General features: G+C 30.2%; 1 protein-coding gene and 4 long non-coding RNA genes across 11 annotated transcripts; 3 read left to right on the top strand and 2 right to left on the bottom strand.

Annotated features, from left to right (window-relative positions):
• The first annotated feature begins 464 nt into the window (after positions 1 to 464).
• On the top strand, positions 465 to 4084 carry LOC112709988 (probable inositol oxygenase). The gene is made up of 11 exons (XM_025762022.2): positions 465 to 768; positions 1169 to 1268; positions 1905 to 1986; positions 2064 to 2268; positions 2375 to 2434; positions 2732 to 2784; positions 2901 to 3023; positions 3121 to 3190; positions 3312 to 3390; positions 3496 to 3577; positions 3709 to 4084. The coding sequence occupies exons 1-11, from the start codon at positions 732 to 734 to the stop codon at positions 3736 to 3738; spliced, it is 921 nt and encodes a 306-aa protein (XP_025617807.1). The 5' UTR covers positions 465 to 731; the 3' UTR covers positions 3739 to 4084.
• A 5428-nt stretch (positions 4085 to 9512) lies between these two features.
• LOC112709986 (uncharacterized) lies at positions 9513 to 12094 on the top strand. Of its 6 annotated transcripts, none has more exons than XR_003811559.2 (5): positions 9513 to 9706; positions 10029 to 10119; positions 10477 to 10566; positions 11254 to 11637; positions 11741 to 12094. It is a non-coding gene; the product is annotated as an uncharacterized lncRNA (long non-coding RNA). The 6 variants fall into 6 exon arrangements; XR_011865239.1 differs by having other exon boundaries at positions 9516 to 9706; positions 11409 to 11550; XR_011865238.1 differs by having other exon boundaries at positions 9516 to 9706; positions 11409 to 11637.
• Positions 12095 to 12274: 180 nt separating this feature from the next.
• Positions 12275 to 13927, bottom strand: LOC112709987 (uncharacterized). The gene is made up of 2 exons (XR_003156604.3): positions 13570 to 13927; positions 12275 to 12774 (listed from the first exon to the last, which is right to left on the bottom strand). It is a non-coding gene; the product is annotated as an uncharacterized lncRNA (long non-coding RNA).
• A 94-nt stretch (positions 13928 to 14021) lies between these two features.
• Positions 14022 to 17204, top strand: LOC112709985 (uncharacterized). Its single transcript, XR_003156599.3, has 4 exons — positions 14022 to 14662; positions 16092 to 16292; positions 16592 to 16694; positions 16838 to 17204. It is a non-coding gene; the product is annotated as an uncharacterized lncRNA (long non-coding RNA).
• Positions 17205 to 17387: 183 nt separating this feature from the next.
• On the bottom strand, positions 17388 to 19217 carry LOC112712860 (uncharacterized). 2 transcript variants are annotated; one of them, XR_003157934.3, is made up of 5 exons: positions 18773 to 19164; positions 18448 to 18508; positions 18191 to 18343; positions 17885 to 18095; positions 17388 to 17764 (listed from the first exon to the last, which is right to left on the bottom strand). It is a non-coding gene; the product is annotated as an uncharacterized lncRNA (long non-coding RNA). The 2 variants fall into 2 exon arrangements; XR_003157935.3 differs by lacking the exons at positions 18191 to 18343; positions 18448 to 18508 and having other exon boundaries at positions 18773 to 19217.
• Between the last annotated feature and the right edge of the window lie 2605 nt (positions 19218 to 21822).

Below are 21822 nucleotides of genomic sequence, written 5' to 3'. Positions count from 1 at the left end.
AAACCTTAACAATTATACTACTAATTTTAAATGGTTCATAATAAAGATATTTTTGTCAACTTATATAATTGTTCTCGTTAAATTTTAATATTAGCTCTAATTTTTAATGGAATAATTATAGTCAAATATTTTAATTTTTCTAATAAAATTCCATAAAAAAAATCTAATGTGAGTTAATCCATACATGAATATGTATATATTGTACTCAAATCAAATATCTAACTATTCTTATTAATAGTAATTCATTTCTCTAATATAATCACAGTGTTAGGTAAAAAACAATAAAACTATTGTGATGAGCTAATTTTCACTTTAAGTAACAATACAAAGATCACCAACTAATTAATCATATTTTTTTTCATGAGATTGTGTTGTCTTCTCTTTCAATTTGAGTATGTACCCTTTTTTTTGTCATTATCTTTTTATTTAAATAACATATAGTGTGGGGTTGTCGAACTTTTTGTGGAGAAAAGTAAGCTAAGGTAGTTTCTGTTGTGTTAATTAGATGGTGTAAAATCAAAAGGAATTGGATAAAAGAAAAATTGATTGTTGTATTAAAATTTTTCAGTTAAGGACTTTAGAAGTTCTGAATCTCAGGAGAGAGCTCTCCACACCTTATAAATAGCAACGTTATTTTAAAAAACTTTGCCATCAACACATCTGCAGTTTCATCATCATCATATTCCACTATCTTTTCTTTTGTTCAAACTCGTTACTCACTGCTCATCAACATGACTATGTTCCTTGAGCAAACTGATGATTATTTTGGTAATCTTTTTAAAACCCTTATTTATTTGTTTTTAATCATAATTTAAATATATTTTTTAAAAATTAATTTTCTCTCCTTAGTGTATCATATAGAGAGAAGCTTATAACTTATTTTTTATCATTTTAATAACTGTTACATCTATTTAAATTTGAGTATTTAAGTATTAAAGTAATAAATAAAAAAAGTGTGTTGTAATTATATATAAACTAAAAATAGATAACTGTGATTTATTTATTTTAAATTTTTCTTTTCTTTTTTTTAATTTAAAATAAACAGAATTTGTTACCATTTTTTGTAACTTTACATTGGTCTTAGTGTATTCTCGTAACTTTTTTTACTATGTAGTTGTTTTTTTGTTATTTTTTGTTTTTTAATTATTAGTTTATTCAAAAATTACAGGGAATGATTTAGAAGAAAAGATGGCACCCACAAATGAGAAAGAACTTGCCGACGGTGGATTTGTGGTGCCACATTTCAACTCATTTGGCCTCAGATTTAGGTTCACTTCTTCACATAATAACAATTATAATAATTATTAATATTTTCTCTCTTTGCGCCCCCATTCACCCATTATAATTTATACCCATTAAGGATCATATTAATCACAGTATCAGATACTAAACTTAATTTTTTAATTTTTTTATTTTTTTTTTGCAAAATCTCTTTTTTTTCTGGTATTACGTTAAATTGACTCTCTAATTTAACATTTCCTTTTTATTTTTCTCAATATGTATTTTTGGGCCAATTTTATTTTTTAAATAAGGCACAATTATTTTTTTTTTTGGTAAATAGGCACAATCATTTTTTATAATCTTTCATTAGGCCTACAAGTTATGACATTCGTTTGTTAATAAAGCCCAGGCCCATCAAATCACTAATTTTGGGAATTCTTATATGATATATAGATCTATGTACATAAAAAAATGATTGTGGATATGAAAAACATTCCAAACAATTTAAAAATAAAGTTGTGAATCAAAGGAAAAAAAATTGTGAAATGTAAAAAAAAATTATCATAAATTGTTGTCTTCTTGAGGCCTGACCAGCATTTTTTTGTATCATTTTGCCACCATTATAAAGTAAATAAAAAGGTACAATTATTATTATTATTATTATTATTATTATTATGAATCAGGGATTATGATGTGGAAAGTATGAGGCAAGAAGGAGTGGAGAACTTCTACAGAAAAAATCATACTTATCAATGCTATGACTTCGTAAGCATCTATAAAAAATTCTTCATCACATGTTTAATTTTAATTTCAAATATAAAAGCTTTAAATTTTTTATATAGGTGAAGAAAATGAGAGAGGAGTATGGGAAAATGAATAAGGCAGAGATGGATATATGGAAATGTTGTGAACTTCTTGATGGAGTGGTGGATGAAAGTGATCCTGATTTGGATATACCTCAAATTCAACATTTGTTGCAAACAGCTGAAGCTATAAGAAAGGATTACCCTAATGAAGATTGGCTTCACTTAACTGGCCTCATCCATGGTACACTTTGATACAATTGATTTTTGAAATTAATTTACAATGTTATAATTGCATTGTTAATTAATTGTTATGCCACAATTAGTTTAATTAATTTGTTTGGATACAGATCTTGGCAAGGTGCTTCTGCTTCCTGGTTTTGGGGAACTTCCACAATGGGCTGTTGTCGGTCAGTGATCTTTCGTCATGATATATATAAAATTTAATAAAAAAAATTGACTTTGCTTTTAAATATAAAATTAATTTCATTAAAAAAATTAAAGAAGATTAGGATAAGTGTCTCTAAAAAGATAAGTCTTATCTTTACTAATAATAATAATAATAAATTAAAAAAATTGAGTAAGTTTCTCTAAAAAGATAAGCCTTGTCTTTCATATAATAATAATAATAATAATAATAATAATAAACTTCTTGTTTGAAATTTCTTATTTAATCTATACTCACCAATTTTATTGCACATATACAGGTGACATATTCCCGGTTGGTTGCAGATTTGATGAATCCAATGTCCATTACAAGGTAAAAATCTATCCATTTTTTTTAATTTCAGTTAGGATGGAGAGAAAACATTATGAAAATTAATTTTACAAACTAACATATATTTATTTATTTGTTGTATTTTTTTTATAATTCAGTATTTCAAAGAAAATCCAGACTATAACAATCCTGCATTCAACACTAAATATGGAATTTACCCTGAGAAATGTGGACTTAACAATGTGATGATGTCATGGGGACATGATGACTATATGTATCTTGTAAGCACCACATCAACCCTTAATTCATATAATTTAATTATTTCATATATAAATTGCAAATAAAAGTCTAAAATTTTGGTGTTTTCTATATATATAGGTGGCAAAGAAAAACAAGACTACTCTGCCCTCAGCTGCTTTGTTCATTATTAGATACCATTCCTTCTATGGCAAGTGCCCAATTAGAAACTAACTAAAATTAAAATTTTGTAAATTCATATAGCCAATTATTGAAATGGTTAATTCATAATTCATAATTTTACTATTTTGGTACACTGATTTGTTTTGCAGCATTACATAAGGAAGGAGCATATAAGCACTTGATGAATGATGAGGATGTTGAGAATCTGAAATGGGTTCACATTTTCAAGTATATTATAACATTATTATATATATTTTATTTTATTTTATTTTATTTCAATTATTTATCTATGAATAATGGTGGGTATTACTAATTAATTTTTGCAAAATGTAGCAAATATGACCTATACAGCAAGAGCAACGTTGAAATTGATGTTGAAAAGGTTAAACCATACTATGTCTCCCTCATTAAGAAGGTAATAATGATCAACAAATTAAAATGCTAGCAATGCAAGAAATCTTTTATTTTCTAATAATTCATTCAAAAAAATAAATTTATTTTCTCTTAACTTAAAATTAACACTTATGTGTCTTTTTTTTTGTGCAGTACTTTCCTACTGAAAAGCTGAGGTGGTGAAATGTTGAATTGGAGCCATAAATGCTGCTTAAAGTGCCAATAATTTAGTATGATAGTATCATAGTATATATGGAGAAGAAGCAATGAGTTATATATTTATAGTAGAGTTAGTTTGTGTGTTTGTATTTGATGCTAAATAACTAAATATCATAGTATGTATAGAGAAGAGGCAATAAGTTATGAGTTAGTTTATGTGTTTGTATTTTATGCTAAATATCATAGTATGTATAGAGAAGAGGCAATAAGTTATATATTTGTAGTAGAGTTTGTTTATGTGTTTGTATTTGGTGCTAAATAATTAAATAAATTATGGTTGTGTGAAATAATTATATTAAGGTTTTTTTTATTTTCCTTTCTTAAATTTTCCTTTTTTTTTTACTTTGGTCAGATTTTTAATAGTAAAAAATTTTGCGCTGCAATATATGTTATGTCATGACAAGAGTTATAATATCATTCATAAATCAAAGTTTAACAGTAAAAATTAAATTAAAATAGAAGAGAATATAATTATTTTGTAGAATTAAGAAAAATGATTACTCTTATGCCATATAAGAATGACTCTACATGACTAATTTATTTAGTTTATTTTTTTCATGGAGAGCGTTCATGACTTCATGGTGTTGATGCTCTCTTGAACCTCCTCTTTCTCTCCCTGGCCTCTTCTTTTCATGCCTTTCAAATGTTGACATACTTGTGAATGGTGGTTGCTTAAGTGTATGTTTTCTTATGCAGGATTGAATAACTCTATTTTAGGTCAGTTCTTCTCCCTCTATTACTACTACTAATAGAAAAAGCTGCAGCTATCAGAGGAGGGTGAATGGTCTGAGAGGAGATTCAGTCACTGAGCTTTTGTCACCGGAAGTAAGGTTTAAAATGGGATCTGAATCTTATGCTTTTAAATTTTGTTGGTTGTTTTATAGAATAAACTCCATTACATAACAATGACTTTTACTAATATTCCATTATCACTTAATTAACTGACCTTATCAACTCAACTTTTTTTTTAATCAACTGAAAACTGTAAATACATTGATCAAAACTGAAGATAGAAAATAACTATAGATCTGAGTAATACTACTATGATCATCTGTAAAAAAATTTTATATTCAAAAGAAACACGTAAATTCTTCATGATTACATGCAGAGCTTATATGCATTAGTGATAGGTGCTGGTTTTGGAGAGTGACATACAATTCGTTTATATTTTAGTGACATATGTACGTGATAAAAACTAACGGTGCATGAAAACTGACAAGATTAAGGGGTGAAATGTATTAAAACAACAATAAAGACATTTCACGTTCCACAAATTCAACTCAATAGAATACACAAATCCAATTATAATTTTAGTTTTTATCTTATCTTATCTTATCTTTATCTTATCTTTATTTATTCTTATCTTAAAAAAGTATAGAAAACCAAGTAAGTAACCAACCAAAAATTGAACAACTTAATTAATTATAATTATTAATAATTAATTTTAAATTTTTTGTATTCAAAATTTAAATAATTAAAAACTGATTAATTAAACCTAATTAAAAACTATAAAAACATTCTCCTTCTTTTCTATATTAACCTGCACACTCCACAACAATACACACAGATTCTCTCTCACCGTCAGATCCTCTCCACTCTTGCCCTCACGCAAGACCTCAAGAAGTTCGCCGTCGAAGAAGCAAAACCATGCATGAAGACGATCTTGTTCTTGGCCATTCTTTTGGAACACCAAACTCTTTGTACGCCAAATGTCTGCCATCTCTCATCCTTATTCTTGCTGAACGGAGGTTTTGGAGGAGATGCTCAAACTGTCCGGTATGCCAACGCTCCTCCTATCAATGGAAGTAACAAAAGTGCATTTGTTTTTAATGCCATTGTTTTGGGAATAAAAAAAGGGTTGTTTTTGAACAATTGTAAAAATATATAAAAAAATATTTATTTAATATAAAAAAATCCTAATGCTTAACATCTTAATGATTAACAAAAGAAATGTTTAGTTATATGATTTAAAAAAAAATTATATAATTCTTAAAAAAATAGAAATATCCACATCAGTAATACAAAAAATTCAAAAAATACATTAAAAAACATCTATTTAATATGAAAAAAAAACATCATGATATTTAACAAAAGCAACATCCATGTATATCAACTTACCTTTGTTAAAACGGTTCCGCTACGTTACCAATATAATTGTGTTTCATAGAGGTGTCTAATAAAAATGTCTTTTTTATAACTGTGTTTAATAGAAGTCTCTTTATAGATATATTTTCTGGATGTGTCTCTTTATATATGTATTTAAAATATATTAATTATTAGACACATCTACGAACACACTTCCATGAAACACAAATATAAATAAGAGTTGGCAGAAGTTGGCAGATAATATGTTGGTACCCTATACATTTCTTTGTTAAAAAGATCCGATTATTAAAAAGTTGGCAGAAGTTGGCTGGACCCTAGTTGGTTCTCTAACAGAACTCTTTTATTTTTCATTGGCTAATATTCTATATATACTTAGTTTTACCTTTATAGTTTATAATTCTCAATCAATCAACAATCAATAAATTTTTTTCTTATTTTTTTTTATTTTTTCACAATTTTATTATTTTTGTATACTCTTTATGTACTCTTTCTATTTTATTATAGTACGAGAGCTTGACAAAGCCATTCGTTGGATTCATTGTCACCCTTCCAAACAGAATCTTTTGAATTGTGCCATGGTAACCATCCATTTTGCACTGTTTCTTTTAATCTCGGGTGCATCCACACTAAAATGCCATCAGTAGTCTTGGGATTGAAAAAACTTTTTTTCAACCCGTCATCTTTACCATTCTTGATCGGATCCTAAATTTATAGTTGAAGGCATTCTTTACCGTTGAAGTGCCAGAAATTGTCTCATGATATTTGTCATTGTGCAGTTCTTTTGAAGATGGGGTTCTATTCAAATGAATTCTTTTGACCTGTGCATTTTCATGATGATTTTGGTCACGTATCAAGATGGAATTTCTTGAGGCAGAATCAATATTAGAGAACTATACGGGAAAAAGAAAAGAACGAAAAGAATGAAAAAGTTTTGAATGGTTGTGGGTTTTTTTATTTTAATAAATAAAATAAATATAATATTTATCAAAATAAATATTTTTATGAAAATTTATTAATTTAAATTTTTGTCATATCTCATTTACAATATAAACGAGATGATTTTTTACGTATCTCGTAAACAAGATATGGTAAGTCAAATTGACACGATATATATCTCGTTTACATGTATTTTTTTGGAAATTGTATTTAATAAAGTTGTTCATGAAAAATGTGTAAAATATCTCCTATTTTATTAGGAAGGATGGGCCATAAAAAATTATATTTTAAATTTTTATGTACTCCCATGCAACAAATAAAATTTATATGTACTCTCGTACTATAAATGAAAAAAGTAAGTAAATATAGAATAAATAAATATATTAAATTATATTTTAAATTTTTAAAGAGTAGGTACTCGGTAGTTAGAAAAGAGGTAACCGTATTAAGAGTGGAGAGTTTAATGAATTTTGAGTAAACGTGTTAATCTCTACAATTTAAAATAGACTAAAATTGATCAAATATATTCATTTTAGTCTTTTCTACCAATTTTTTTATATACTTTGGATTATTAATATTATTAATATTTATTATTATTTTTTTTAAAAATACATGTAAATGAGATTTACACGTGTCAATTTGATTTGTTGTATCTCATTTACACTGAAAATAAAATACGTAAAAAATCATCTCGTTTACCATATAAACAAAATATGACAAGCAAATTTAAATCGATAAATTCGTAAAAATATTTATTTTGATAAATATTACATTTATTTTATTTTAAAATAAAAAATTCTAGCATGTAAACCATTTACTGCGAAAACATTATAACATCTAACTCAACAACTGACTGACCTTTGATAATAAATCAGATAAATTAAACTACACACATGAAGTTTTTTTTATTATTTTTCTATAAAATATTATCCTAAAATATTATTATAAAATTTTAACTTTAAATATATTTTATAAGGAATTGCTATTGAGTACATAGGTGAATTAGTAAATATTTTAAAAGTTAGAAACTTCTATAAAAGAAAATAAAAATATTTCTTCATTTTAAAAACTTATAACTCATATATAACAATTAAAAATAATAGAAAGTTATGACATGTAAACAACATTTACTTTTTATTTTTCTCAACATGTATTTTTTGGGTCAATTTTGTTTTTTTAACGAGGGATTAAATTTTTTATAGTCTTTCGTTAGGCCGATTAAGTTACGACATGCATTTGTTAATATCTAGCCCAGCCCCATCATATCACTAATTTTGGAATTCTCATATGATATCTGGAATTGTGAACATGGAAAAATGATTGTGGAAATGAAAAACATTCCAAACAAATTAAAAATAAAGTTGTAAATCAAAGAAAAGAAAAAAAGAAAAAATTGTGAAAGCTAAAAGGAAAAAAGAAATAATAAATTGTTGCCTTCTTGAGGCCTGAGAAGCATTTTTTGTATCATTTTGCCATAATTATAAAGTAAATAAAAAGCTACAAATATTAATTTGAAACTTCAGTCTTTTAATTAAATTGTTGTAGAATAACGCCATGGTACGCCCCTAATTTTATTTGCACTTCAATGTACACATAAAATAAATAATATTTTTGGCTCTTAGAAATAGATACAACAGTCACTAAAAAAAATTAATTAGATCGGGCACGTGTCTACACGTGGCTAAATTATTATTATTAGAAAAAGTATATAGAACCAAAAAATTACCAGCAAAAAATTAAACAAAACTATGTTAATTTATATTAATAATTAATTAATTTTAAATTTTTTAAATTCAAAATTTAAAACTTAATTAAAACCTAATTAAAACTATAAAAACCTTCTCTTTCTCTCTCATATTAACCTACTCACCTCCAACAATCACACACAAATTCCTCTGCCTCCTCACTAGAACGCACCTCTGTAACGGAGTATGTGCTGCAAAGTGTCGGTTATCATCTCGTCCAAATCTCTACCGCAAAGCCTATAGAACTTGCTGTCAGCACTGCAACTGTGTGCCCCGGGCACCGCCAACAACCAAAAAAGAGATGCAGAAATTTTGTTTTTTTAGCTGGACTAAACAAAAGAAGAAGTACAAGAGATGAAGGAAGGTGACAGACAGAGGAGGTGGGCTCTCGGTTGGAGTGGGAATTTGGTTTCGGATGTGATTCTAAAAGAATGACCGGGTGGTCAAAGAGAAGGGTGTTGACTGCAAATTACACACTTGATCTTAGTCAAAAGGAATTTTTAAACAATTACATAAATATAAAAAAATATTCATTTAATATGAAAAAAAGCATCCTAATATTTAACAAAAGAAATATCCAGTTATAATTTAAAAAAAATATAAAATTTTAAAGAAACATTTGTAATATAAAAAAATTCGAAAAATATATAAAAGAACATCCATTTAGTATGAAAAAGAAACATTCTTGATACTTAACAGAAGAAACATCTATATATATTAACTCGTAGAAATTTTGGATTCACCCCAACGTATTTAGCTGGTTTTTGGCTAATACTCTTTTGTTCCCTAACATTACTCTTATTATTATTATTATAGCTATGGATTCCTTACTCCCACTTTTATGTGGGAGTATGATTAACCACTAACAAAATATTTACAAAATAGACCCCATTTTCTATTTTTAAATTAATTAATAATTAAATATTTGTCCCTCTATTTTTTTTGTTTTACACATTTCTCCTGTTTCTTTCAATTCCATATTCAAAGAAGAAATCCTTAGCTTTGCTAGGTTTTTGCCTCTTTTACTCGCCTTGGTTGTTCTATGTTCCTCTCTATCCGTGCTGCTTCCTCGTTCTCCCCTGCACCGTGTTTGTTTTCTGATCCTCGACGCCGCAACACGTTTCTGCCGCCGCCGCTACACTTGGGTATACCACTTTATCATTTTCTGTCGTTTCTCTGTTCCCCTTCTTCACCAGCGACTCTGATCTCTGCTTCTCCCTCCATTTTATTTTTATTTTTATTTTACTTTATTTTCTTTTCTATGATAATTTTATGTGAATTTGAATGTTCTTCGTTTGTCACAGTATGGATTCTGAGAAGTGTGCGCAAATGTGCAATTTCCATTGGCAATAGATTTATTTATGTGTTTAATAATTTTATCTGAATGTTATTTTGATTTCAAAAGAATTTTATGCAGTCATATCATTACTACACACTCTCTTATATTTTATACTTGTATTTTAACAGGGAGATGGGAGGCCATTTTGTGTAATTTCTGAAGTCCCTGGTTCCAGTGATGAAGATTATTTTGAAGAAGTTTACAATGTGACCATTTTACGTAGGAGACTGCTCTATTTGTTATATTAGTCCCAATTTATGATGATTCTCTTAATAAAGTTAATTTATCTATGAATTGCACAACCGTTTTGAAAAATTCAGTTCTTACCTATCAAAAGATTCAAAACCTTGAATACTTTGATAATATCTATCCTTTTTAATTGTTCATCTTCTGGTCTTCCTTCTTGTTCATTCCTCAGAATTCATCTGTTGTTTCTATTTATTTATATACTATTGCATACTTATCCAAGAAAAATAAATTAGTAGGAGATTTTAAAAGTACCTGACACATGCCTTCAAATTTCAAATATACAATATGACACATGCTTGTTTCTGAACTTAGCGTTATTCATGTCAGTATTGTGCAAATGGAGATGTGTGGCATCTTTCAGATGGAGCTTATGAAACAACTACTCTTCTCAAGGATGTTGGAAGTTTCACGAATCAAGTATATCTTTTTCCTCCTTAACCATTGTTTTCTTTTAAGTTTGTCCCTCCTATCATAGTAAGATGATAAACACTGGCACAGTTAAGATGACTGTTGTATCCAACTTTGATTCCCGCTTAAGAAAACTATTGAAGGATCTTAATGTTTTGAATCTGTGAGCTTCTGTAGTCCCTTCAATATGTTTTTACTTAACTCATGCATATTTTAGGGATGTATTGAAATCTTTGCATTAATGTTTATGCGAACTTGCTTGTTGAACTTCTCTTAATTTGCTCAAATGTTAGAGTGTCTGTGTACACCTTTCATAATGTCTGATTAATTATGATTTTTTGATAAATTTAATATTCTTAACAAATAATTTCGAATAAAGATATCAAACTCTAGAGTTCATTTGAAGTCATGAAGCTTAGATAAAATTGAAGTCATGAAGCTTTGATAAATTGGAAGTTTGGCATGGGAATGAATGATGAATTAGGTGTAAGTAGATTAAGTCTTGTTTTTATTCTATATCTTATGATATAAATCATTGTGATTATTACATAGATACTCTTAATTGCCTGACATATTCAGGGAACCTAAAAACTACTCGAATGTGAAAGGTGAAGAAGAAGCACCATAACAAAAATCATTGTGAATCTGTTTCTAATCAATTCATCAGTATTTTTTCATTGATTAAACTTGATAAAGGTGGTGTTGGATTAGCTTCACAATCACAAGTGCAACAATTCAAAGAAGCAATTGGTTCAACTAAGTAGGAAGGGTTTCCATCCCCTGCCATAGTCACAAGAATCTTGGACTCATTATTATCAATAACCACATTACTAGGCATTGTGCTTTAACAGGAAGAAGAGATTGGCTGAGACGAAGGAAGCAGCTGAAGTTGAGATTTGGATCAGTGGTTCCAATTTTAGGATCTGATTTTGTTTGAGAGGTTTCACAGGCTTCCTCTGATGTTTGGGTGGTTGTCATCCTTTACAAAGATGGGTATGCTAGATGACATTTCTAAGTTCAAATTTCAGGAAATATTTCTGAACACCACACGTCCTCATATAATATCTATAAATTACTTGGGTAATCCAAATTTGTTTAATTTTATTTTTATGCTTCTTGTGCTTGTTATTGAAGTTTGTTGTACTTTATTTTTGACATTGCTGAATGTGGAATTTTGATGCAGTGCATTGAAGAATTTGTCACAAGATATCCTGTAACAAAATAAATTTGTTAAGATAATATCAACTGATTGCATTCCCAATCTGCCCACCGCCCACCGTATTGGTATACAACAATGGAGCAGTCAAGGAAAATTGTGTTGGCTTGTGTAGTTTTGGACGAAGATGCACTCTTGAAGGAATTTAATTGATTTTATCTTATGATGCCTTTTGTGAAACTTGTTAGTTTAAACTTTAAAAATATTTAAATTTCAGAAACATGATATTGAATGCATATTTATTTTCTTTCTTCTCTCTTTTCTAATTGGAACTCATATGTATTATTGTATTTTTGTTGTAATTCTTTATTTTTCATAGCATTTTAGTTGTCACATAACCTTGTCTATGCTATTGTAGTTTGTTATTTGTGTTGTATTTAAAAATTGACAAGATTAATTGCTTGCCAAAACAAGATTAAGACTAATTCTTTTACTGTGGACGAGTTCTTATGTATCCAATTCAATTTATTCAAACATAGAAGCGAAATATAATGTATCCAATTTTTATAATTCAACTATTCAACACTTTCTTATGTCATTTGCATAGAATCAACTACAAAATCATTTAGTCCTTGATATATTAATGTATAATAAGAAACTTCATTCAAATGCTTGTTTATTTTGAATAAATGCATGAAATTAAGCTAAAACTACTTAAACTACCTAGCTAATCTAACTAAAATGTGAATGCATCAATGAACACTTCTGATCCCCAACAGCAAGGCACAGAACAACCACACATTGAGCCACACCTCCTTCAAAGAATGAAGCAAGAGATACTGTTTCTTCTGCTGATTATTAATCTGATCCAAGATAAATGGCAAATTTTTTGGAAGGTTGCCAACAGCGATATTACCAAGAGCATAAGAGGCAGCAGACTTTATCTCTTCAAAAGAAGATTGGAAGGATTCAATGACAATATTTTTTATATGAGCATGTGCACTAAGATCCTTCCTCCTACCAATCTCTCCCAAACATAGAAGGGCAAGGTGCTGCTTGGCCTTTAAAATGGAAAACGAAAATATGATTAGTACACAGGAAAGTGATGAAACAATCTGAAAGGGTAAGTCATGAGGATGTATAATGGGAAGTGTTGGACTAATTCATTCCGCAATATATTGAAAAGATATCCTGAAGTTATGGTATCTATTAAATTTCAGGGATAGCCTAAAATACTACAAATTTTAAGGACATCCTATCAGACTAGCCACAAAAAAATTTAAAGAAATAAAATACCAAAAACAGCAATAAAGATTCAGCAGTCCATCATCCATATTTTAAACAAGATTTAATTGGGGAAGGCTGCAAAAGTAAGGAGACAGGAAACAGATTATCAGCAAAACATTTGTTATGCAGCCGAAAAACTGGAGAACATACAGAGTTAGAAATAAAGAGCATCCAATCAATTATCAAAGCCTCATGAAAGATGAAATGCTAGAAAAAATAATTAAGAGTGAATTCAAAATCGAAATCGAAAATATTATTGAGAGAGGATGTAATTAGAATAATTAGCATATAACAATCATTGAAGAAATCAGAACAAGAGGATGTGAATTTAGTTACAGATCTAAAAGTGAGAAGTTAGAACGCAAATTGAGAAATAGATCGAGGAGGCGAAGGCACGTTAATGGATAAGGAGAAGCTACCAGAGCAAAAGCTCCAGGAAGGAGGAGAAGCTCGCAAGAGCAAAAAACGGCGTTTTGTGCGGCGGCAGATTAGACTCTTTCATATTATTTCCATTTCTTAATTAAAAAATTGAAACTTCGAGAAGAAAGTAACTAAATTGAGAGAGATACCTGAATTGAACTACCGAACTAAAGTAGAGAGCCAGAGTGAGTCCAGACAAGAGAAGAAATGTTGCTTCGACTTCGAGTAGACACGGCGAGATCACCCACCAATGACCGCGAGACACGGGGAGGAGCAGAGCAGTAGCGACGACACACGGTGAGGAACAGAGAACCAACGACGGTGCACGATGATAAGAGATAGGGACCACAGAGGGAGAAGAATAGAGAACCAGCGACCTGGTAGAAGGAGGCAAAAACCCTAGCAGAACCAAATGTCTCGTCTCTTTTGAAACTATGATTAAAAGAAAAAGGAAGAATGTGTAAAAAGAAAAAATACAGAGGTAAATGTTTAATTATAAATTCTTCCAAAAATATAAAAACGGGGTGCTATTTATAAATATTTTTATGATGGTTAATGTTACTCTCACATAAAAGTAGAAGTAACGAATCCGTAGCCTATTATTATTCTTAGGAATTATGATGTGGAAAGTATGAGATAAGAAAGAGTGGAGAACTTCTACAGAAAAAATCATACTTATCAATGCTATGATTTCATAAGCATCTATAAGAAATTCTTGATCACATGTTTAATTTTAGGCCACCGATTTCTTACTCCTAATTTTGTATAGGAGTATGATTCACCATCAGTAAAATATTTACAAAATGAACTCCATTTTTTATTTTTGAAAGAATTTATAATTAAACATTTGCCCTCTGCATTTTTTTGTTTTACACATTCCTCCTGTTTCTTTTAATCTGAGTTTCAAAGAGGAGACTCCAAAGCTCTGCTAGGGCTTTTGTCCCTCTGCGTCCATCAACGTCGCTCGTTCCTTGGTCCTGCCCCTCCGCGATAGCTCGCTCTCTGATCCTCTCCCTGCGCCGTGGTCGTTCTCTGATCTCTCCATCCGCGGGATTGCTCGTTCTCCCCTGTATGGTGCTTGTTCTCTGGTTGTCGACGCCGCAACACGCTGCCGCCGCCGCCGCTACACTCGGCTCCACCACTTCATTGTTTTCTGTCGCCTCTCTGTTCCTCTTCTTCACCAGCGACTCTGATCTCTGTCCTTCTTTCTCCACCTCTGCCTCTGCGACCTACTCCTTTAAGGTTCCATTTTGTTTTTATTTTTATTGTACTTTATTTTCTTTTCTATAAAAAATTTATGTGAATTTGAATGTTCTTCGTTTGCCAGAGTATTGAATGTTGTTTTTATTTCAAAAGAATTTGATAATAAACCAGTGAAAAGTTTCAAAATGGATTAGGAGTCCTTGATTATGCTTGAATGATTGAATTTGATTGTTGTGACTTGGTTGGTAGTAACTCTTTTGATTTCTAATTGAATAAGGTTCCTACTTTTTTCTTGTTTGAAGTTTAACCTCTATTGTGGAAGTAGGGCAATGATTGTGGAAAACTAAAATACAATACATGGTGTCTTGCATGAGGGAACTCATTGAATTAGGAGTAAATTTCAGAGATTGTATCATTAGGAAGTCAATAATGTTTCCAATTATGCTGATTTACTGGGAAAATAAAATAAAATAAAATAAGGATGACTAAGAGAAGAGATTTGATTGATATTACCTCATAATGTATTTTGTAAAACTTGTTAGTTTAAACTTCAGAAATATTTTGATTTAATTGCTAGGTTATTGTTAATTGGAATCAATTTGTTGAAGAACAAATCAATCAAAGAGGGTAAACAAAAAACCTTTCATACGAAATTGATGGAGCCCTCTGCCACTTTTATCAAGTCCAACTGCCCGTTGACCTCTCTTTTTGTTATTGCTACTGTGTGATATAATCAATTAAAGGAACAAAGAATTTCGATTAGTAGCAAAATCAAAGGCAGATAATTGCCACTTATATGTAATAGTACACTGCCAAATTCATACTTATTTCAATTTCCTTTTTTGATATACTCAATAAAAGGAAGCCTTTAGTATAAAATATATGCAGATCAATTAAACAAAAAATAACCAACAATTCTCCCATAAAAGCAAAAATACAATAAACATAAAATCAACAGGTCAAAGTTAAATTGCACTCTCAATCTTATGAACAATAATTTTTTTTTTTTGCTAATTTGTCGCTGTAACACATTTTTGTCTTGTCCCACACTTTTGTATGAGAGCATGTAAATATAAAAAGCACTGAGTAATGATACATCTTCCTAACATGTACTCCTAATGGTCCTTCTAATATTAAATTAAAAAAGAGTATTAAGTGAAAAAGTAAAGGTATTCAATGCCTTGTAAATATATATATATTAAAAAAAGCATTCAAGATTTTCTAAATCTATTAGTTAGGGGAATTATTAGTAAGAGTATTAGGGAGATTAATCATTTTTCTATAGAATTTCCTATGACTAATTGCTACTACTGTTGAGGACTTAAAATTGCATAATTGTATATCTCATTCAGGAGATCTTTTTATCAACATTATTAAACAATATGATATCATATTTAGTGCCTTATAAAACTTGTTGTTCTGCATCCATGTTTTAAAATGATTTTGTTGTAATTTATTTTTGTTGTAGTTAGACTGGCTAAGCTAGCTGTTGATAAGGTCATGACTGCACCATGCGAGACATCAATTTTATATCCAAAGCATGGTGGAAATCTGCACTGTTTCACAGCAATAACACCTTGTGCTGTGCTAGACATTTTTTCACCTTCTTATAGAGAAGATGAAGGAAGGAAGTGTACTTACTATCATGATTATCCATATTCAACATTCTGTAAGTAACTCTTCGAACTATCACTTATATTCCATGCACCATAGGATATGCATTGGTACTCGGTAGTAGGAACGATCTTAGAAGTTCTATAAACTCAATTTGCTCCCTTTCTTGAGTTTTGAAGCCTCTGATTGAGGATGTATAAGTTTAGTTATATTCTTAGTTTTTCCCCCTTAGAAAGTTATCATCCTTTTCAAAACTTGCAAATCACTTATAAATAGATTTTTAATTTTTTTCCCTTTGAAGCTGCTCTATCTCATATCATTTCATATAAATACCAACTCAAATAGATTTTCCAGGGACATCAAGAAATAGATAATTGCTATAGTGGAGGATCTACTTTCTATCTGGATTCAACCATTAAAATGTGCATTAGGCAGCTTCTGTAGCAGTTGCAACTTGGTAAGCATGCAAGTACTTTTGTAAAATTTTGCATTGTGGTATTATTATTTTGTGTCAATCTTTTCTCAAGCTAAATTTGTCCCTTTCGATTCTGCTTTTGAAGCTAAAAAGGAATAATACATCATTGTGTATTTATCAAGCAGGTTATGATCATTTTCCTTTGTGTGAGGCCCAAGCAAACACTTTTTGCAGAGTCCCTCTACATCACAATTAGTGTATTAACCTGAACGAATGAATGATCGGATGGTTAAATTCTTTTCTGGTTTACCTGTAGTTCTTCACTCATAGTCCTTCAACTTTGAGGTGTGATTGCAATCCGAGCTCTCTAGCCAAAAAGTTCGTAAGCAACGGCCGTCTATTGTATCATTGATTTCACCAATTAGTTTATGCGTTTATGTTCTTGTACAAGAATTCTGCATGTATGCTTAGTAGTGCTTGTAAGTTTTGACTTTTGAGACTTGTTTGTAGCTTTGATTTGGAAAATAGTGAAAATTTTTACCTTGCCGCGGATTTTTTTTATCTCTCGCATTGGGTGGTTTAGTGCTCATAACAACTACACTCACAAAATGACAAGCATTTAATTTATGATGGGGCCATAAGTTATGATGGGACCAGAATGAGACAACGATAATTTGATACTACAGTTTGAGCAACTTGAAAATGTTATTACTTTTTATAAAACACTTGAGCTACTTTTTGTCTTATAAATCAGAAGGACGACATCAAAATTTTGATTTTTAGTAATAATGAATGAGTATACAATGAATCCCAAATTGTGGTGGGAGGAAAAATTATGCAGCAAAAATACACTCATTGCATATTGTTCAGATTGAGGTAGAAATTAATATAGGCAAACTACTAAAACCAAAAATAATAAATACATAGCTACATTTACCATTTAACAACTATCATCTCAACCTAGTGGGATGGACAAGATTTTTACTGCTATTATCATCTTCACTTCAATCAGTGATCTCTTCACCTATTCGCTTTCTATCTCTGTTAGAGTCCTTTTGCTCATGATGATAATTGCCATGGGATCGCAACGATTCCCCTCCAGTCCTCCGTTCCTACAAGAAAGAATGATAAAATAGTGATAAATGAGAATCAGATTATAGCAATGCTGAATCATCTTGCTTTTGCTCTCCAGTTATGTATAATACAGAGTTCAAGAAAGGGAAAGAACATACATCACTGAATAGGATCTCGTCGACCTCAAGCATGTGGATTATTTGTCCGATTTTAGGTCTCTTTGTGGCATCTGGATCAACACATTTAAGAGCAACCAACAGAGCAAAGCTTAAGAACCTTTGAAGATGGCTTTTCAGGAAGGTTCGGATCAATGAGTTCCTCTGATTTTCTATTGCCAACCATAGCTTTCAACCATTCAATTAAATTAACCTGCAAATATACCAAATTCTAGTTAGAAAAATAGAAAAAAGGAGAAAATAATCAGCATAGAACAGTGTAAGAAGATTAAAACCAAAACTGTATACTATTATTGGTTATAGCCTCTAATCTCTCCTTGGGATTTACTATAATCAACGGGACTTCTTCCGGTAATTATTTCCAAAATAAGTATCCCAAGGCTATAAACATCACTCTTCTCAGTCAGCATTCCAATGCATGCCTACTCCAGTGCAACATAACTACAGAATAAGAAAAGAGAACATGAACTTTGAAGCCTGAAATATTTGAGTATAGAAAGTCAAACTAACTGATAAGGAAAAATGTTTGGTTAACTCATACTAACCCCAATGTCCCCATCATACAAGACACCATGTATTGTATTTTAGATCTTCACAATCATTGCCCTACTTCCACAAAAAAGTAGGAGCCTTATTCAATTAGAAATCAAAAGAGTTACTACCAACCAAATCACAACAATCAAATTCAATCATTAAAGCATAATCAAGGACTCCTAATCCATTTTGAAACTTTTTACTGGTTTCTTATCAAATTCTTTTGAAATCAAAACAACATTCAATACTCTGGCAAACGAAGAACATTCAAATTCACATAAAATTTTTTCATAGAATAGAAAATAAAGTACAATAAAAATAAAAACAAAATGGAACCTTAAAGGAGTAGATTGCAGAGGGAGAGGTGGAGGGAGAAGGACAGAGATCAGAGACGCTGGCGAAGAAGAGGAACAGAGAGGCGACAGAAAACAATGAAGTGGTGGACCCGAGTGTAGCGGCGGCGGCGGCAGCTTGTTGCGGCGTCGACGATCAGAGAACAAGCACGATACAGGGGAGAACGAGCAATCCTGCGAATGGAGAGATCAGAGAACGACCACGGCGCAGGGAGAGGATCAGAGAGCGAGCTACCGCGGAGGGGCAGGACCAAGGAACGAGCGACGTTGATGGACGCAGAGGGGCAAAAGCCCTAGCAGAGCTTTGGAGTCTCCTCTTTGAAACTCAGATTAAAAGAAACAGGAGGAATGTGTAAAACAAAAAATGCAGAGGGCAAATGTTTAATTATTAATTCTTTCAAAAATAAAAAACGGGATTCATTTTGTAAATATTTTATTGATGGTGAATCATACTCCTGTATAAAGTTAGGAGTAAGAAATCCGTAGCCTTAATTTTAATTTCAAATATATTAAAATTTTAAATTTTTTATATACAGGTGAAAAAAATGAGGGAGGAGTATGAACAATTAAATAAAGCAGAGGTAAACATATGGAAATATTGTGAACTTCTTGATAAAGTGGTAGATACTAATTTAAATGAATTTTAAATTCAACATTTGTTACAAACAGTTGAAGTTATAAGAAAAGATTACCCTAATAAAAATTGACTTCACTTAACTGGTCTCATCCATGGTACACTTTAATATAAATGATTTTGGAAATTAATTTAGAATGTTGTACTTGCATTGTTAATTAATATTATGCCATAATTAATTTAATCAATTTGTTTGGATATATACAAATCTTGGCAAGGTGCTTCTGCTTCTTAGTTTGGAATCATGTACATAACAAAGAACCAGGGTTCAGAGGCTAACTTCGTTTGGAATTTGAGTTAGTGCAATGCTTTCATCTCATATTTCAATCGTGCCATTAAAATTTAGATGGTATCCAAATTATATATTAAAAAGAAATATTGATGTAAATGTTAAATTATCCAGTTGGCAATTTTAAATATTTTCGATAAAATTGGTCTTTTTTTTTTTCAAGAGAAAGCTTTTAAAATAGAGTTTAGTAAGTCAAAGGAATTCAAAATTAAAGAGAAATATTTTCATATTCTATAAAGAACTGAGGGAAACTAAAAATAAACAATATATCACTCTAGTCAAATAAGCAATCAGAAAACAAAATAGAACAAAGTTAAAAAATTACTGTCTATCATTAATAATAATATTAATAATAATTTTTATTTAATCCAATAAACATATGATTTTTCTTTTTAATTTTAATAAGCTTTAACTCAAGATTACAAAGATGTTCATCTTTCAGTTTCAAGCATCTTCACCTAACAAAACAATCTTTTAGATTGAAAATTCTAGTGTAACAAGTTTCTCTTTTTTCTGCTCTTCTTTTTTATTTAATGTTTTTTTTTCATATTTTCAATTTTGATTCTTCTTAACATGGCATTTTGCCAAGACTACTTTTTTTTTTTATTTAATAAGGTTGTGCTACGTGTACACCAAAATCAGCCAAGTTAGCTAACAGTATAAAATACATGCTGGAATATAAATACACATTAAAAATAAATTAAACCACACATGTATTTATACATAAATATATTGGTGGCTGATTTTGGTGTACAAATAGCATTTCTCTATTTAATAATATATTTGTGTGGATGTCAGATTTCATTCCTGCTTCTTGTTTGCTTCAGTTGGTGGTTGATGTCAATTCCAGCTTTTTTTTTATAATATTGATAATGTATTGGAGTTTAATCAAGAGTGTGCTAAGAAAGACTAACCCTATAGATAAATGTATTCAATTACAGTTACCCTTGACCTCAATTTTTCTTTTTCACTTTCATACAGTGCAGAAGTGGCCTATGAAGCTGCAAATGCTGCAATAGCAGGTGGCATTTCAGTTGTGAGTTTGCTCTACATATTCTTTTTATTTTGAATGAAAAGAAAAGAACTTCAGGGACAATTGCATGGATATATTTATAAGCTGATTAAATTGAATGAAAAGAAAAGAACTTGTATTCTTTGAATTATTTTTGTGGTTACTTGATATATTGTTTAATGAACAAATAAGTAGATAAGTAATTATTGTTCACCTATTCAACTTTTTCTTGAATCAATGAATTTTTCTTTAATTGATTTCTGCTTTGTAGATAGATTTATGAACTGCTAATACCATGTTAGATTGTTACATCAAAATTAACTGATTCAGCCACAGCTACCTAGGAATATGTTGTTCCTAGGGTCTTCAAAATCTGTGTGTGGTGTATGCTATTTTGTGTATTCCAATCCCATTCGAGGTCCCAAGTATATGTGAAAGTATGTCAGTAATTTGTTGAATTCACACGACACCATTCTGTCCTAAATTCCGTCTCATAATATACATGATTGATGTCCTGCTAGAGAGAAGGAAGAAAAAAAAGAAAGAACAAGGCACAGGGTTAAGGAAACAAGAATGCAATCATGGTAATTGAGCATAATTTTGCAGACCTATGATAACTAATAGAACCATTGACAAAAAGAACAGTAGTGATAGAAGAATCTTAGTATCTTTCTGCAAGGAGTGTCTGAATAGTGGCCTCTATTTTAACTTTTAAGGCCAAAAGCTAAATACTCATGAAGAATAATAGGTAAGGTTCAAAATCGGATCTGAATCTTATGCTTTTAAATTTTGTCGGTTGTTTTCTTGGATTAAACTTCATTACATAACAATGACCTTCATTAACCTCCCACTATTGGCTAACTAACTCACCTTATTAACTCAACTTTTTTTTTAATCAACTGGAAATTGTGAATACATTGATCAAAACTGAAGATAAAAAATAACCATTGATCTGAGTAACATTGTTATGATCATCTATAAAGTTTCTTTATGTTCAAAAGAAATACGTAAATTCCTCTTGCATAATTACGTGCAGAGCTTATATGCATTGAGTAACAGGTGCTATTTAGGATTGAGACGAAGAACAAAAGGTGAGAA

The sequence above is a fragment of the Arachis hypogaea genome, chromosome 9 (assembly GCF_003086295.3).
Source record: "Arachis hypogaea cultivar Tifrunner chromosome 9, arahy.Tifrunner.gnm2.J5K5, whole genome shotgun sequence".
NCBI lineage: Eukaryota > Viridiplantae > Streptophyta > Magnoliopsida > Fabales > Fabaceae > Arachis > Arachis hypogaea.
This window is presented reverse-complemented; position numbering and strand designations above follow the sequence as displayed.